The sequence below is a fragment of the Enoplosus armatus genome, chromosome 13 (assembly GCF_043641665.1).
Source record: "Enoplosus armatus isolate fEnoArm2 chromosome 13, fEnoArm2.hap1, whole genome shotgun sequence".
NCBI classification, from domain to species: Eukaryota; Metazoa; Chordata; class Actinopteri; order Centrarchiformes; family Enoplosidae; genus Enoplosus; species Enoplosus armatus.
In genome coordinates, this window is record NC_092192.1 from 19,487,138 (window position 1) to 19,505,463 (window position 18,326).

An 18,326-nucleotide genomic window follows, 5' to 3' on the forward strand; every position below is an offset into this window, starting at 1 on the left:
TGTTAAAGAGTTGGGATCACAGAGGACCACACAGCCAACAAGCTCATTAGCCTTCAGAGGAATCATGCATGAAGTGGAAAGACTGACATTGACAACTGCTTTATGTAACCCACAGACTAACATAAGTCTTCTACAATGGTTCTACATGACAGACGCAGCCACTGTAATAATCATACCGGGCAATTGACCACATTTGTACATCAGCATCATCCCGACTCACTTGGATATTCAAATCTGACTATTTCAGTTTCAGCCACAGCAAAATAAAATTGACTGAATGAACGAGAATAAGGATAAGAGCAAATATAAAGGCATCAAATATATTTACACGTGTCCCCTTACCAACTCGTTTCATGTCAGGAGATGCACACATTTAGTGATTACCAAAAATAAGTTTAGCAGTGTTTAAGCATTGCAGCTTTGAGTTAGTGCAACACCACATGCAGTAGCTACACACAACAGATCTGCTCTTTTTGTGAAGTAAACATCAAATATGTTCTCGTACCACTGCACCAAAACTTGGCAGGTGGTGTCTATTCACGTCTTAAATGAGCACTCCAGTGCTCTCATGTATTTTGAGAACCCGTGTACACAGTCACAGTAATTATACAGTAAAAGATGAATCACTACTTCTCACATTACCAACCTCTCCATAGTTTCTGTGACATTTTCATAAAAGTTTCAGAAGCCCAGTATTTAAAACTTTCAGGATTAAAAAAACTCAAATCTCTATGATGAGCTTTAAGAATCTTAAATAAATGTAAGAGTCATTTATATGAAGGAGCTTGCTCATCTTCCTTAAAGGCTTCATTCCTAACTTCTCCAAGCTTAAATATCCCCACAATGCTTTAAAAGAATGATGAAAATGTCCATTAGTTATTAGAAGATATAAGGATAATATATACATATATTCTCCTAACAAACATTTAGTCAATCAACAAAACCAAAACAGTCCTTTAACAGCTTCATGTGGAATACAATATATGGAAAGCTTTCTGCTCTGTGGGCTAAGCCACACTGGATCAAGCAGATCTGATGATTAACATCACCTACACAGTAAAACCAGCCATCCTTCTATATACTCCATTTATAACCCAGTCAATTCATATGGGGGTTTGCTGAATATCATGCTATTTTCTTTCCCTCAGCTGTACAATACAGCAGCAATGTTTGACTCCTCTTATATAGTACTACACAGATTCATTATATTCTTCTAAAAATGCATCCTGCTGTAGGAACACACACAGTCATCAATTATGGGTGGAACTGGTGATAAGAAAACAAAAGGACGATCACAGTACCCCCACTGCAAATAACGGCCTAATTACGAACCACAAGACTGACAGCCCCCTGTTGAAAAACACAACTGCAGACCCCCACTGGTCTGAAATGGCCAAAAATAATTTCTAATGCATCATTTAATGTTCCCTCTCTGCTTCTGTAGCCACAGATCTTCTCCCATGTTGTGTGTTGACAGTTCATTAGGGGCTTTTACTACACTGTGATTGTGGTGATGGGATAATGAAGTGGCGGGGGTGGAGACGACACAAGGTAATGTTGCACACAGATTACTCTCTTGGTTTAATGATGAAACTCTGCCACAACTAAGGATACATTCAAACCACCGAACAATAAAAAAAATACTAATAATAATAATTGGTGGTGGGAAATACTGTGGTACAAGTACAGTAGAAAATATGGCCCAAAAATGCTGATAATTATTTGCTAGTATTCCTTTCCAACATATTTACCATATGATTCAAATAAGCTAGCCCCAAATTCAGCTGAGAATAAACAGTCTAAAATCAAAATACGATGAAATGACAGTGTAGAAAAACACATATAAGTATATGTTTTGTGTACGTGGTGGGTTACTGAGTGGCAGCTCAACATGGCTCAAGCTGATTCAGCTGTCTTCATGTGTTGCTGTTCACAGTCTAGCATGGCTTGTTTTCCCTAACAAGGCACTATCTGCAACCTTTATACTGTATCTACTAACTGTGTTTAAAACCACCCACAATCAATAGATGGAGTAATGCGAGCAAGTTATTCTGATAGCTCCTTACATTGTACAAGCTACATACATGAGCACCCATCAGCAACATGGAAGTCTCACGGGTTTGCTATTGATTTTCACTTGGCTCCCATTCAGTGGATCTTCTGTGCTAACAGGATATGCAGAGGTGTGAAATTAGGGCCAAGGTCACAATAAGTCAGCTACAGTGCTGTCCCAGATTAAGTGTCAAGAAAATGTGCTGCACACACTCCTGCATAATCCTGTAACTTTAAGATCCCTCTGCTTTATAGACCAGACCCTGACAATATATTATAGTTTGCAAAGTGAAAAGAGTCTGAAAATCTTTCATCAAAACACTTTGTTTTGTTTTTTGAAGACTGGTGATCCTGTAATACATACACTATGTCTGTTACTCTCTAAGATTAGTGGGAGAACAAGACGCCTCACATCTCAAGGCCCCAAACATTTTCATACCAACTAATTACACAACAAATGTTCCACACTTACCTTGCGTGTGCCTTCCACTTCAAAACCATTAAGGTTTGCATAAAGCGAGTGGTGCCTTTTCCCTAACAAAGACGTCGAGGTGACAGTAGCTGTGGTCGGGACTGCCTTGTCCAAGAGCCCGTGTTGCTTATCATCCTGCTCCCCCGACCTCCTCGGCTCCTGCTGTTGACGTCCGAGAGCGTCAGCCACCTCACCGCTCTCCATCTCTGTGTGCGCCGGTGCCGGCTCTGGCTGCTCAGGCCGAGTGCACAGGTCGTACATCACTCTCTGTCAAAGTCAAACAGCGCAGATGGGATCGATATGACCAAATGAGGTGCCCTGCCAAGACCGAGCCATCGCAGGCTTTTCATTTGCTGGAGGGGAACTACACGGATCAGCTGTGGCAGGTTGACTTCAAAACGTTAAAGATGTCACTGTCCTCCCTTTCTCCAACGGCTCATGAGCAGAAGCGTTTTTTTTTTTTACAGCTAAGGTGAAGTGTCTGAAACCAAGCAAAGGACTGTTAATGCCATAGTTCTCAGTAACCCAACACCAAAGCCTAAAACAAAGTAAATCCCTATAAAGTGGAAGTTTAAGCTGACAAAAACGGCACTAGTGAAGCTGCCTAAAATGAGAGTCTGTGAGCCATGTCCAAGACAAAACCAGTTACAGATAAACCAGGAGTTGTAAAGTACCTCCTCCCTCTCTGCGCTGTGACGTTTTCCAAAATGAGGACAATCAGCTCCAAAGGGATATCACATATTTTGGGCCTTGGCTTGTGAAGGAAATTCAACGAATGTCATCGTCCTGGTAGTATTCTTGAACATACTGTGGTTAGTATTCATCACAGTGTTTCAGATTCAGAGTCCAGCTCGCTACACTGACTGTTTCTTCATGCCTTACCGCTCTGTTGTCTGGGGTTCGTCATAGATACTCATCCAGTAAAGGGATAAGACATACCAGTCGACTTCTTACCCTATGTGACGCTGAAACAGCGCATGTAGGCCCAACTGAAATAGCAAACAAGAAGAGCGATGTGCGATGAAGAGAAAAAACAAGAGAACGATCTAACTAACAGGTCTCACTCCAGTCCCCGTTCTCTCAGTAAGGCTGAGACGTGGGTGGCATGTTGACTCTCCAGCTGTGAGTCCGTCCTCATTGATGCCGCTGTGTCAAAAAGCATTTCATCCAGATGCAATAAGACTCGACAGGCTGCTTAATCCCATCTTGGTTACAGCGCCATAAAGGTGAAGAAAGAGGACGAAGGGAAAAATGTGTGCGTGTGTGTGTGTGTAAGACGGCGAGTGTCGCTGAGAGGAGGGGGTAGGGAGGACTGCATCCATCGTCCTATCACAAAAAGGCAGGCTTTGAGTCGGGGCCCAATCATTACCACGACTAGAGCTCGTTTCCATGGAGATGACGCTGGAATGGTGTTGGCTGCCTATTGATTGTTCAAGAGGCAGCGCACACTGCAACACAGGGAGGCTGCAGGAGGCAGGCAGAGGAACAAGTGTGTCCAGCCCAGACTAATTCTAATGTTTTACTGCAGTTGTGCACCAGAGAAACAAATAAAATGTCTGACAAGGTGATGAATGCTACTCATGTTTAAGTAATTCAGCCTTGGACACAGACATTAAAAAAACATGTAAATCTGTAGGTCTGATGCTGCAAAAGACAAACTCTGTCACGAGTCAACGGTGGTTTACAATCGAACTTGTCATTTGGTCTTACTGCCCTCCTCTTCACTACAGGAGGTACCATCAGGTACTCCAGCTAATTGTCTATAAAAAGAGCAAGGCAGCTTAATAAATCCCCTTAACAAGCAGCGCCGGGGGGGGGGGTTGTTAAGTTATTTAGGATCCCATTATCACTGTGGCAGTTGCTTACTGTACCTCTGCAAATTTGGTTCACTTTCACCAAGACTAATACTGACTTTTTAAAAAGTGAACTACAAGATCATGACTATAATCAGAAGGGATCTAGACCCTTTTATTTGGGGTGTTTTTTAAGGGGTTGAATGATCATACAGAAGCCTTAAGCTGCTTTCAGACTGCGACTGAGAAGCACTGAGTCTGCCACTGATTGACGTCTGTGTTCTGTGTTTTGAATGGGAGGCAGCAGGGCGCAACTCAACTGCTGTAGGTATCAAACCTACGAACAACCTGTACCGTCCGCTGCAGGCTGCTGCAATCCATCTACTCATCATTAAGTTGCTAAATAGAGCAGGTTGTAGCTTAAACTGCCAGAAATGGTTAGCAATATGACATGTTCAGTAAAGCAAACTTAGCTAACTATTTTTGTTAATTTATAAGTATGTTTACAACTGGTGACAATTAATAATAATACCTGTTAATTTACCACCATCATTTTTCCTTCTATGTTTGCCATGGTCACAGAACAAGTTGCGGAGGGCAAATTGGAAAGCACCAATCCAACTTTTCTCTTCCTAAATCGATTTTGATACCTCAACTCAAGAGCGTTTGCCAATTTTAAATACCAAACCACTGCAGTGCTTTCTATTTCCCACATTTAAAATCTGTATATCTCACTGCATGGAACTCATTGGGATCATTTCCATGTACGGAATGAATGCAACTGGTTGTGGAAACACATCGTTTTATAATGACATTGGTGCAGATACCGATCTGGCATATCGGATCGGACTAACTATCCAAAAGTACCTTTAGAATCATTATTGTATAGACACTAGGAATGGGAGACAATATATATATATATATATACCAAAAGGCAATGGAGATTTGTCAGCTGGTACATGTTTTGCTACACTGTTTATACTTAATATTGTATCTCAGGTTCTTTCAGGCCACTGTCGGCATGTTGCAAATGAATACACAGGCAGTCTCATCGGGCTAGTCTGTCTCTAAATAGTTTATCAATTACAAATCCAGATGTATGTAATGTAATTACTGCACTGTCGAAATATATAATGACATGTTGCATGTTCTAAGATTGTATTTATATCGCCCGCTGCTATATACATAGTTATGTCACAGTAAGTAAAATGTAGTTACACATTCATCTCAGGTATCACTCCAAACACTTCTTTTCAAGCCTATTCTCAACTCATCTACGGCAGGTCAAGATGTATTTGTATCTGCGACTGCTTTGCTGCAGTCACAAAGCTTGCTGAAGCTTTAGAGTGCAACAGTCTACCTTCTGTTCCTTTAAAGGTCACTGTTAGAAAACCCATAGCTGGGTGCAGCAAAGTTAAAAATAGACATTTTGCCTTAGTTTTTTCAACAGGCATTTTTCTGGTACATTGCCAGTGCAGTCAACACTGAGATTGTTACATTTACAAAGGCTCGCTCTGGAAATGAGTGAGTGATATCCATTTTCCCTCAAGTATCATCATTAATAATGGGAGCAGGACACCCCAGAGACATCCTTTTTCTTTGACAAGTATGTGCAGTATGTTACTATGTAACACAGGGAATATGGCTTGATTTTGACAGACAGAAAGGTTAAAGAAAAAATGAAGGGCCTCAACCAGACAGACCAAGCTCCTGCCACAGAAATGGGCTTCTTACTTTGCCCTAAAACTGCATTTCACAGCTCCAGTCTATTCCCATATTGATTACAGTGTGCTCACAAGACCATGGCTTTAGTAGCCTAAAGACTGAAACCAAGCCTGAAGCGAACTCCACTGAACGCAATTTCTACTCTGCTTCAGCTCCTCTGCTAATATCAATTTACTCTCTGAACGGGAACAGAGGTGCTGACAGCAACATGGCCAACAAAGAAGTAAATATGTGAGATTACTGTTGCACACATGAGCGCTGCCATCAGCAAGTGCTCTTATCGCATGTTGTACACAGAACACACACAGTAAACAGAAAACATCTCACTGAGCATACAACAAAGAAAAGCATTCAGTCAGCATAACCTCATGCATGTCAAACAGCATATGCTCTGCACAGAAATGGGCTGTAGCCAGGTCCATCATGGTTCAGTGGTACTGACATCCTAACACACTGACATATTTTGACAAAGTCTCCCCGTCTGTCTGTCATGAGACTAAAGAGCCGGCTGCTGGTCAAATACATCTCACATAAAATAAACTAAATTAAATTAGGACAGGGAGGAAGAGAAGAAACTCTGAAAGATCAATTACAATTTAGCAAAAAGCTTTCAATAACTGTTAGCTGATTGTGTTGTTGCAGTATCACCACACCTCTCAGATACAACAGCAGATACATGGATCCATCAGTAATTGTGTTGTATCATATCACGCAACATAAATAATAGCTTTGCTCTGTTTTATCACAAATCCAAAAAGCCAATTTTCCATTTTCACACCAACATACCATGAACATGTCTGTATAGCCAAAATACAAATGTAGGACTATATCCTCACTGCTGCACTTTAAATAGCTTCATGATAAATATATTTCTCCTTGCAAATAACGTTAAAAAACAAACATTGTCATAGCACAGGCAGGTTATTCAAAAAATAACGGAATGAAAATTTGGCATGTTTGTGCTGTACAACAATTAACATGAATTACAGTAGATGCCTTTTTACACACACGCGGGAGCCAGTCCATTAAAAAGGGAATCCCATTTCTTCACCCTGATGCCAGTTGCTATGATAACAAAGGTGATGCCTTAGCTGGGCTGTGCAATGCACATGAAACAACTGTAAGGGCAAGCGGGCACTGCTGTTTAGACACAGTTGAGGCTTTGATTAATTATTCAATTTCCTCTCTATGAAAACTTCAAACTGAAATTTAAGAGATGGAAGCACATTGACCCACTTCTGCCACTCCAACAAGATCCACCCACGCTCGCTAACCCCCCTCTCTCCTCACACCCTGCAAAATTCTCTGTCTCTGACAACAGAAATGTAATTTACACTATACAATACAATAAAAAAGTCTAAGGCTAAAGGCTACAACATAAGCTAGTGTTTGAATCTCCTTTCTAATCTAATTGCTCCAAAAAATAAAATAAATTGTAAATTTGCAACTGCAAATGAAAATGCTACTTGTTGGTTGTTTCGTTCTCCATCTTACTGCTGCTGACTACACAACACTGCTGCCTTTACAAAATTGTGGTGCCTGAGAAGAACACCACACAGTAAGCTCAGCTCAGATAGGAGGGAATTATTATTCATATGCAAAATCATAAACCATAAATGGTTTAAGCCTCGGCTGGTTTGTATATATTATGGACTCAGTTGTTAATACAACTCCTCACTTGACAAAACATATGCTAACCGTACTTTACTTATTTATTCACTTGGACACATTCTATTAAATTTTGGAGCCACGTGTGGAATTTGCAAATATGAAATAGCTTACCTCCATGTTTCTGTCCATGCATTTGGAGGGCGATGACATGCCTGACCCAGAGGACTCGCAGTGGGGGGGCTGGTTGTCCCAGCCTGCATGGGGAGCGTTGTGAGGGTGACAATTTTTCAGAGAGCTGCTCCGACAGGTGTCCACAACTGCAGCAGCGGTGCAGGGGTCAGCTGCACTGGGGGCCCTCCCTAAAGACTGCTTTCGCCGATCTGGTTTGGTTTTCTTCTTAGGTAAGGGGGAGGCACACTGGGAACTCTGTAGTGAAGCCCGAGAGTAGGTCAGGAGAGGCTTTGTCTGACAGGAGTTCCTGCTGTCTTCCTGAGTTGGCTTTCTTGAGAGACTTTTACAAATGTAGCTGGGGTGTCCTGCTCTCTGCCTCCCCTGCACCAGTCTTCCATGGGCCTCTAGCAGGTGGCAGAGGAAGATGGCCTTTTCTAGCTCCAATTCCTCCCTGTGATGCAATTTATAGACTGCCTGCTCACCATTTATCTTCTCATACAGCGTCAGCAGCAACTGCTCCAGCTTTGTATACGTTTCTCCAAAACAAAAAGCCTCTTTCGCTGTGGAATCAACCGCAGTGTATCGTCCGCTGTCTTTAATTTTCACCTCCTTAGCCAGCAGACGCCAGTGTCTGTTCGAGTGCCTGTCCTTTTGACACCCTCGCCTGACCATCAGCTCCCTCACAGCCCTCTGCTGTTCCCTCTCCGCTTCTTCCCGCAGGTGCCTAAGCGCCACACAGAGGTGTCCACGGTCCCGCCGTGTTCGCTTCTTCTCTGCTTCCAAATCAGCATGCAGCCTCTCTAGCTCTCGTCCGTAGTCTGCCTGGCCCTGGCATGGTTTCTTGGATGACAGTGCCAGAGGGTTATCCCTGTCTTTCCTCATGACGCCACATTCACAGCACAACATGCAAGAAGCGGTGGGACCTTTTCATTTCTGAAGAAGGGCCATGCATCGGAACAGAGAGGAGGTGCAGGTGGGTGATGGGTGGTTATCAGACATGCTGCATGCAATTATCACACCAGGTCACTAGAAATATGAGACAGTGGAGGATGTGAGAGAATTGAAGAAATGGTCAGGTCTTATCAACTGCTTTAGATGAATGTAGTAACAAGAAATGCAATGTTTCCAGCATGGAGAAAGCACAGGGGATGACTGCACTTTTGGTCCTCTCTGTTAGAGGGAGAATTCAGGAAGAAAAGAGAGGGTAGCACTCTGAACAGCTTTAGGAAAGCAAGAAAACTTGTGATTTTTGTTATAAATGGAGAAATAATGTGCCTCTGGAAACCCCCTCTACGCAGTGAGGAGCAAAGAAATCTGTGGCAATACTGTAGCTCGCTGTGCCAAGCCTTACCGAGCAAATGATGATATATTGTATTAATATGTTCTATCTACACCAGGCTTAATGAACTGATGTCCACATCATGCAGATGTATGGTAGCACTCACAACCTTTAAGCAGATGACAACATAAAAACAAACAATTCTATATTTACTCAGCACGAGATACCATTAATGGAGCTTATGCTTATGAAGAGTTAGCAGGGGATGCAACAAGTGAACTGGTGAACTTCCACTGAAAAGCGCGACCAGCTCCGCACCGTTAGCTATCTTTGCTGTAGCCAGTTTTACCCATCACTAGCTCAACTTAGCGGTGCCCATATGGGCGCTGAGATACGGCTCATATTACAGAGAATGGGACTTCGGTCAATGGCTAATTAACTAGCTTAATTTAGCAAACTACTATGTGGTCAGGTACCTGATGCTAATGTAGGTAACGCTATTTAATAACGTGAATAACAGTCTGTAGTATACTGGAGCTGAAAGAAGTCCTGAATACTAGCTACTACGTCTTGTTAGCCAGGGTTAGCTAACCGTTAAGTTTTCCAGCCACAACTTGTATCAAACTCACCTCTCAGCAGACTCAACTCTTATATTTCACTTTTCATCAATGGAGTTATCCTCTCTCAACCGAGGTACCTTGGTCGGCATTAAAAGGCGCTGTCTAGCAATACTGAGACTGATAACGTAAGTTGTTAAAGGTCCACAGAGCCATGCAGGAGGGGGTTTGTTTATCTGTCAGGCACCAGTGTCACACACAGTCCGTGTCCGGCGTCACTCTGCTGGCCCGTCCAGGAACAGTGCTGCCTTCAGGGGCGCTTCGCCCTTGTCTCCTAATTAAAAGGCAAACATTTAAATCCTTGATTAGGAATACCAAAATAAATACATTTTTCATGTGAACTTTGAAAGTCAAGCGCGATGGATTCGCATTGTCCTACAACAACAGAACGAGGAGAGTAATGTGTATTGTAAAGTTTTCAGTTATTCATCTCTCCGGTGTCATTGTTTATATCCCTGCCATTACTTCTAATTGCATATTCTTCTACTCCTAAACTTCCTTGTTAATATAGAAAGTTCCGCCTTTCTTGTGTGCATTCACAGATTTGTTGAGTTCATGTGCGTTTTTTTAGTAATTGCAGTATTTCCGACAATCACTGAAAGCAACATAATCATTGAGTCCAACCAACTTGTGTGAGCTGGGTGACCACTAGTGGCCACAGGCTGCTGGTGCAGGGCTGTTAGAGGGCTCATTGTATTGGATCATTTTTTAATTAATTGTTAAAAGGGCCGTCTGCATGTACACTTTTGAGGTACTTTTACTTTACTTGAATAATTCTATTTTTTGCTACTTTATACCTCTACTTCACTACATTTCATATTATACATCATATTGTATATTACTGATACTGATATTGTACTTTTTACTCCACTACATAATACAAAATATTATCAATGAATAAAATGTGACATATTGTTATTGATTAAGCTACACAGCAGTAACATATACAAAGACATTTAAAGTAGCCCCACATTTACCAGCTGCAAAATTAAAGTGATACATATATTAATCTATTAATGATTATAATCCTATAATATAATATACATTATTCTGAAATGGGCCATTCTGCATAACGAATACTTTTGATACTTTGATTATATTTTGATGCAAATACTTTTGTACTTTTCAAATTTACATAACAGATCTGAGTACTTCTTTCACCACCGAAAAAGGGGTAATTATTTGAACTATATTTTAATACAAAGCATTCTCCTAATGCTCCTTAAGTACTAACTGATGGTCAAGTCAGCGGACCGATGGCCATACACAACCTGCATTATTTTCTTTTCTGTCAAGGCTAAATAGATCTGTATATTGATGTGCTGTGAAGAAGAATCCAGTCTTATGAAACCGGTATAATTATGTCCTCTGGGAGGAAGAATTATATGTTATGTCACTGGTATCTTCTGGACAAAAACACAATTTCATGAATCTGCTACAGTATGTTTTCTTGAAAACAATGTCCAATGTTATGACTTATCTGATTTTATAGAACCAGTATGTCCAAAATTACATCCAGTAGGCCGATCTGCAAAAATTCCTTTTTCACCAGCGACACAGGAGGAAAAGCTCAGGTGTAAATGATAAAATGAATGATGCTGCTTCAGTTTCAGGGTCCAGGTATTTTGCGTCCTGGCTCACAGTCACACTATCATGAGTTACTTGGACACTTGAACGAAGCCATCGTTAATGTTGTTAACACTAGTGCTTTTCTTACTATAACAAGTCAAAATGTCTGCTGTGAATAGGGCCTATTCGGTAGAAACCACATTTCCCATACATTGCAGTATAAACACTAAACCTTCGATTGTTTTCATTTGTCATCTCTTACCTATAATTTTATTTTTTCAGGTGTCTGCGCAGTGTTTAATGGCAGAGGAATACCTATGATATGTGTGTGTGTGTGTGTGTGTGTGTGTGTGTGTGCATGTGTTTCAAAGCAGTCACAAAACGTCCCTTGTGTCACAGTTTTGGATAACTGGCAAACAGGAAGGAGGGAAGCAGCAGACACAGAACACAGCAGATTGGGCTGAAAATAAGTTTACTAAATCAATGTTCAAAGTCAAGCTCGTGGAGACTACTGGCAGGCACACAGGATGTGATGAAAAAAAAACAAAACAAAAAAAAAAACACTTTGGTACTAAGACAGGAAACAGGATGACAGTGGGGTTTAGCAGTCAGCTAGACAGAGGAAACAAGCCCAGGGTCTAAATACACCAAGGAAGGCTAATTAGGAAACAAGGAACAAGTGGCTAATGAGGAGGCAGGGAAGGACAAACAGGGACTGGGGAGGGAGAGTCTGTTGGTGGTGGGAGACAGTGCTGGCATGGCTCCTTGTTTTTTTTTTCCCATAGCCCTGATTTCTCATCACTTTATGTTACCTGATCTGATGGGTGAGGACCATATGTACCATCTTACATTTCCTTTTATCAGGAATTGAATCCTTCATGCTTTTGTGCTTACATTCTGGCCACAGTTCTATTTTGTCACAACAGCTTATTAGCCTGGTAGAGCTTCATTTCACAATATGCATGCCATCTAATGTGCGGTTGCTACTATTACAGTCATCCCAATGTTATATCTCACTTTTTTTTTCTGCACGTGAGGATATAATCAACAGGAATGCACTGTTTAATATGATCCCTGGGACCTTGATAAAATGCTTCCTGAGATTTCATTATTTGGCAAAGGCAATGATATTGAAATGTTTAAATCCTCAAAGGTATGTACATACCTTTTCAATATCATGTTGCCAAAAATCCATCAAAGAGACAGAGCATTGCCACGTCTGACCACTGGGTGGCATTTGTATAGGCGGAGAATGAGCCTGTATTCTTACGCTGTATTCTTGCAGCATTGTTTGTTTTACATCAGCGGTGCAAGCGCATTAGGTGAGAGCATCTCCAATGGTTTGTGTTCATTGTGAGGGCGAAAGAGACAGAGACAGACAGACAGAGACAGACAGAGAGAGAGAGACAGAGAGAGACAGAGAGATTCAGCATACCACTCTGTGTTATCAGGGTGTCCTTGGGCCGCTCCCTCTCTCATTTCCATCTCTGTCTGCTCACGTGTGGCAGACTGTTGGGAAGAGGCAGGAACAGAGAGAGAGGGAGAGCACATGCACTGCAAAATAAATCCCAATGCCTGCTGCTGTATCTCCTTAATCATTTAACACAGTTTGCTTCCAACAGCGACATGACCTCCCTGCAAATAGATAAGTACCTTGTTTCTGTGTTCTGGGCTGCTCTGGACTGCACGTCTGCCTTGACTGTGACATGTACGTGCAGTATTCACCTATGTATCTTTGGACACATTGATCTGAGGCCATGCACAGATGTACAATATGTTCTGGCACATATGGTTTCTGTATTTCTGGACACAACTCAGCATGATACCATCTGTGAATCCCCATTTGCGTGCCCTGACTCATTTCTGTAAATCTCTCTGTGCATTTCATAATGTGACAGCCACCAGTGCACATTCTGAATATAGACTGTGAGAAGCATCACGACATTATATATTTGCCTAAACATGTGTGATGCTCGCCGCCTCCTTTCCTTATTCTTTGTAGTTTCATCTGCTATAATCTGATCTTTTGCAAGAATAAAGTGTCTTTTGTAACTTTGTGTCTTCTTTTTTTTTATACCAGCTGTGAATCTACATGATGTATTATGTTCTGTAATTTGTACCGAAACAGTATTTCAAGTATATTGTTTTCAGTCACACAAAGCCAAATGACCGGAGGCAGGTATAGTGCTGTATTACAGTCTTTCCAATTTCCAAGACTTTTGGATCTCCTTTTTCATCACGAGTGTGCATCCTGTCGTGCGTTGGCACTATATGCTGCACTATCTGTGTGGGACATAGGGCTTCAGACGATCATTTTGCACAACACTGCTATTTCCTTACCTTAAACATAATACCCCGCAGGTTATGTAATATACCACATTGTGTTACTGAAATCTTCAAAACAAACATCCAGATCAAGTCAGATCAAGTTTATTTATTGAGCCCATATTTATATATACATACAACTCACTGCTGTCCTACATTTGTAATTAAGGAATTTAGGATTTACATGGCAGTAAAGGACTGAAATCTTAAAGTCTTGACGTGTGCATTATTTTTTGAGAACTGTGTCACAGTTTTCACCACCTGCGACACAGAATACGTCCTGTCTTCATGGCCCACTTAAAGGAGTTATCCAAGACAAAGGTACCAGGATGTCACACTGCACTACTTGTGTCAAGTTCAAATTCAAGACCCTCGTAACTAGGGAACAAAAGCGTTTAGATTACCCATATCTTTGTGAGAGCTTGACACCATGACATATAACCCGAGGTGATGTATGAACTTGCTACTCCTTACAGTATGCATTATGGCAGTTATGTAAAATAGACTCCAAGAACATGTACAATAGCTGACCTCGCCAAATCACCAACACACTTACAAGACATCTATTCCAGAAACTTCACCATCCCCACATGAGAATGGCCCGTCTGCCCACATTGCGTGTGTCTCTGTTCGGAAATTCAACTGGGAGATGACGTGACGTGTCTTCCTTGAGCCCTTTCTTCCTTCAGGCCTTTTGTTTGTGGTGGCTTTGTTTCCTCTTTCCATCTTAGCTCTATTAACTGTAGAATAGACGGGCACAAACATCTGAGCTCATCGTACGTATTTGCAAAAAAATATATCAAATTCTTACAGGTTAGGAATCTAGCTTTAACTGTCACTGTGGGTCCATGAAGCTAACATGAGCTGGTCCCACAAGAGTCCCTTTCAAAGCACTTAAAAAGACAGGGGGGGCTTTTACACTCACAGTCACAGCCATAGATCAGCCAGGTCAGGCTTGCACTATAGCTAACCGATCAGCTCTCTTAGCACAGCTGGGAATCCTTGTCATATGTGTATGGAAGCGTCCAGAAACACCTGAACCCTTCAACACATGCTGTCACTAACTGGGATGGGGGCGTCACCTGTAGATTACACATGAACTGTGACTGCGTGCCGCATGTGTAGTTTTAAAAGCTAGGAGACAGCAAAGGAGAAAGTCGGCAACAACGAAAATGATATCAGTTGTGGTTACTGTGGATCTAATAGACCAGCAACGTTTTCATGTTGTTACATATTGTTATTTAGAAGAGAGAGAAGTCATAAAGAAGGGAAACACTTTCTTGCTCTTTCTTATACATACATTAGCACCTTTGGGGCAGATTATAATGCACAGAATCTTTTTTCTTCACAGTTAGTGTTCTGCCTGGCTGTCGATAAGAATCAAGTGGCTGCTTTCAGAGTGTGGTACAGTGAATATTTCTTGAAGGGACACATCTTTAAAGAGAGTATTTGCTAAAAGAGAGACCTACATTCATCAGGTGGCCACAAACACTTATTTTCCAGGTGCAGAATGAATGAAGGTTCATTTTATATAACTGGCTGTAATCAGTATTTTCATTTATATTATGTGGGAGGGGTCACTCGTAGTTACAAACCAATAGAGAATTATCACCGTTCCCCTCAGCTCTACGAAATCCATTTCTCAGCTCATTCTTTTGGGGTCATGGCCCGCAACTTTTTGATTCGTTTGGATTCATTTTCAGCGTTCTCGTCAGTGGCGTTTCCTTGAGGCAGCAGGCAGCTGTTTTCAGTGGGGGAAAAAAAACTCTGCTAAACCCACTGTACACTACCTGCTCAGCACCACACAGCAGATAAAGTTAGCAACTGAATATAACGAGGCATTTAGCAGCTAAAGAGCCAGACTTTACCCTCAGACGTTGGTAGAGACCAAAAACAGAGCTAAAAAAAGTGACAAACATGACTCCGCATGAATGCTGATGTTGCTCAGTGTCTCCTGGAGGGGCCACTGTTTGCTAACACGTTTGCTATAACAATTTTACAAGGTGATAATATGTCAGTGTTCACAGCTGGTTTACGCGGCCCCAAAGTGATCAAGAAATTTGGTCATTTAGGATTAAAGTAAAAATTAAAAAAGTAGTAAAGTAGTTGAAGCTAATAGCTCAATGATTAAGTAATGTGGTGTAATGGTTGGTATGTTTACAGGCTTAACTAGGCTACTGTCAGCGCTACACTCAAACAAGTTTGCCAAGGAAACACACGGATTGATTCAAAACCACACACATATTCATATTTGTTAGCTTCCCACCTTAAAAATAGAAAATAAAAAACATGTTTACTGTTGACTAGTCAGCAGCTTCACCAGTTCTTCGGTAAAGAAAAAGAAGGTGCAGACACACAAAAAGCAAAACGTGTTTTCGAGGCAAGACAAGGTAACTTTGGCTGTGTGGTGCTTTCTCAATCCTATCCTGGAGGTTCAGAAAATTAGCTTGGTGAAACAGAATCCCCGTGTTTTGGATCAACCGCTGTTTCGGGTGACACCGCAGGAAGGAGCCCTGAATTGGTCCCTGAAAAGCCTGTCAATGGCCATGGGCAGCTTGCACGTTTCTCCACGGCTCAGGAAGGATTAGTGTTCGGAAGCAATCGCTATTAGTCCGCTGAACAATTCAGAGAGGCCCCGGGCTTTTCATTGTAAGATGCCATGCAATTGAAAGAACTATAATAGAATATGTTGTATGCCTGAAATAACACTTCCTTCTTGCTCAAAGGAGAGAATTTTTGTACAAGATGGAGAGCAGGAATTCATGGAATAAGGAATTTGAGGAGTAATGTGTCTTTCAGGGGATGTGCTGTGCTGAGGTTGAGATCATGTTGGTGACACATGAAGATTATAACAATTTTGGAGGTGCTGCGGGAACCTTCAAAGGTCAAAAGCTGACAACCCACAGGTCATAATATTTTGATTAAAACAAAAAGCAGTTTAAAGCTGCATTATTAAGCAGCCAAGGTGTTCATGTTTGGTTTGCCTTGTCTTTTCACTCCACTGTGGTGGATCCAGTATTACTCGTCACTCATCAGTTTTCTGTGGGACTAAAGGAGGACTGGAGGATTTCTAAAACCTCCAAAACTCTCCAGGAACTACTGTGCACAACGTTCTGATTTGTAACTTTCATTGCCTCTTAATCGTCTTTTGCTCTAGACTACCTCTGTGTGGGAGAGTCCTTATGCACACAGACACACACACACACACACACACACACACACACACACACACACACAGACACAGGACCCTGAGCCACAGCCTGGTCTTCCTCTGCGAGTGTGTGCAGAGATGAGCAGGACCGCACCTTCCGTGAGCGCTACCTGAAACTGGAGATGCAGGGGTACCAGTGAAGGGTTAGCTTTCATTGTCTTTGTCTTTTTTTTTTTTTGCCCCTCCCGCTTCTTTTAAGCATAGACAGGTACAGGGCGTTAGAATATTAACATACAATGCTCTGGTATTTATTGTTTTACGTAATCTCTGTCACTGAAGCCAGGTACTTATAGTCAAGCGGGGTGAAGGAGATGAAACACCTGGAGTGTCCTGCCTCCATTTCTACACAAAGTTTCTGTGTTTTCTTTGTGACTTGTGGAATTAAGCTGCCTGCTATTTGAGCTCTGAGGACATTTTTTGAGTGCCTTTTTTGGGGAGGAAACCTATTTTATTTTGATTGAGTTTTTTTATTGTGAAGATAAATACTTTCACAACAGGTATGTATCATTTTTTAAAAATGAAATATGAGTTGTTGTTTTTTGCTTTATTAAATTTGATTATAATGATCAATTTCAACATGAACCCGGCTCTGTGACAATATCAGTGGATGCTTGTGTCTTTAAATCTAGCTTTTCTAGCCATTTAAGTTGTTTTCTCTACAATTGCACATTCATCATAATGTGAAGGGACAGAGTCTACAGTGTCATTGCAAGGCTGATATTTGTCATACAATGATCATACAATGTCAAACATGCTCAGATTCTGTGAATTATTACCTTAAATTCTGTTATTGAACAAAGACATTTCCATATTTTCAACAAGATGTACTCTTCTGTTAGTTGTTGTCACATTCCTGAAAAAAACTAAATAGACTTTGCAGAAAAAGGATATTGCTCATAAAAGGTTATGTTCAGACATACGTGCTGACAAATGCATTTATTCTCTGTTTAACTGGCATAGGATTGTCTCAGTTAAAGAGACTGACAGTATTATTCTCTGGTTTATCTCAGACATTAAGGGGTATTTTTGTGGGGCCGAGATCTTTCAGCTATTTCTCAGCACAGGGAAGTGAGAAGGGAGGGGAAGCAGAGCCGACACAAAAGGCAACATTATTCCCCAGCGGATCTGCGCTACATCCTACTATGAATGGAGTATTGAAAAACATAACATTGGGGACTAGATTATTTTTCAACCCTCATAACTGAGCCATTTGTCCCAGAGTTTCGAGTGGTTTGTTGGGACAGTCTGCAAATGAGACAGCAGTGGTTCTCGAGCGCTGTGCTGGTGTTAAAATCCCCACCTCCCAATTGGATGCACAATGACCTCTCTGTGAGCCTCTGGCCTTCTGCGCTGCACCTTTTGAGACAATGCCACAGTCCAGCGAAAAAAGGACAAGACCTGGATGAAGACTGCACTGTCCAGAGTTGTTGCTATGGCTGCTGTTAATTGTTTTCTTGTCACCAATTGCCCCATAAAGGTTGTGTGTTAGATTTACCTCCAC

At 41.5% G+C, this 18,326-nt stretch overlaps 1 protein-coding gene across 1 annotated transcript in view; it reads right to left on the reverse strand.

Moving 5' to 3' along the window:
• LOC139295020 (peripheral-type benzodiazepine receptor-associated protein 1-like) overlaps positions 1-9,812 on the reverse strand; it is a 55,201-nt gene extending 45,389 nt beyond the window's left edge. The window contains 3 exon segments of the mRNA XM_070917073.1: positions 2,525-2,791; positions 7,825-8,701; positions 9,733-9,812. Of these exon segments, the coding sequence (XP_070773174.1) occupies positions 2,525-2,791; positions 7,825-8,701; positions 9,733-9,812 (1,224 nt within the window).
• Between the last annotated feature and the right edge of the window lie 8,514 nt (positions 9,813-18,326).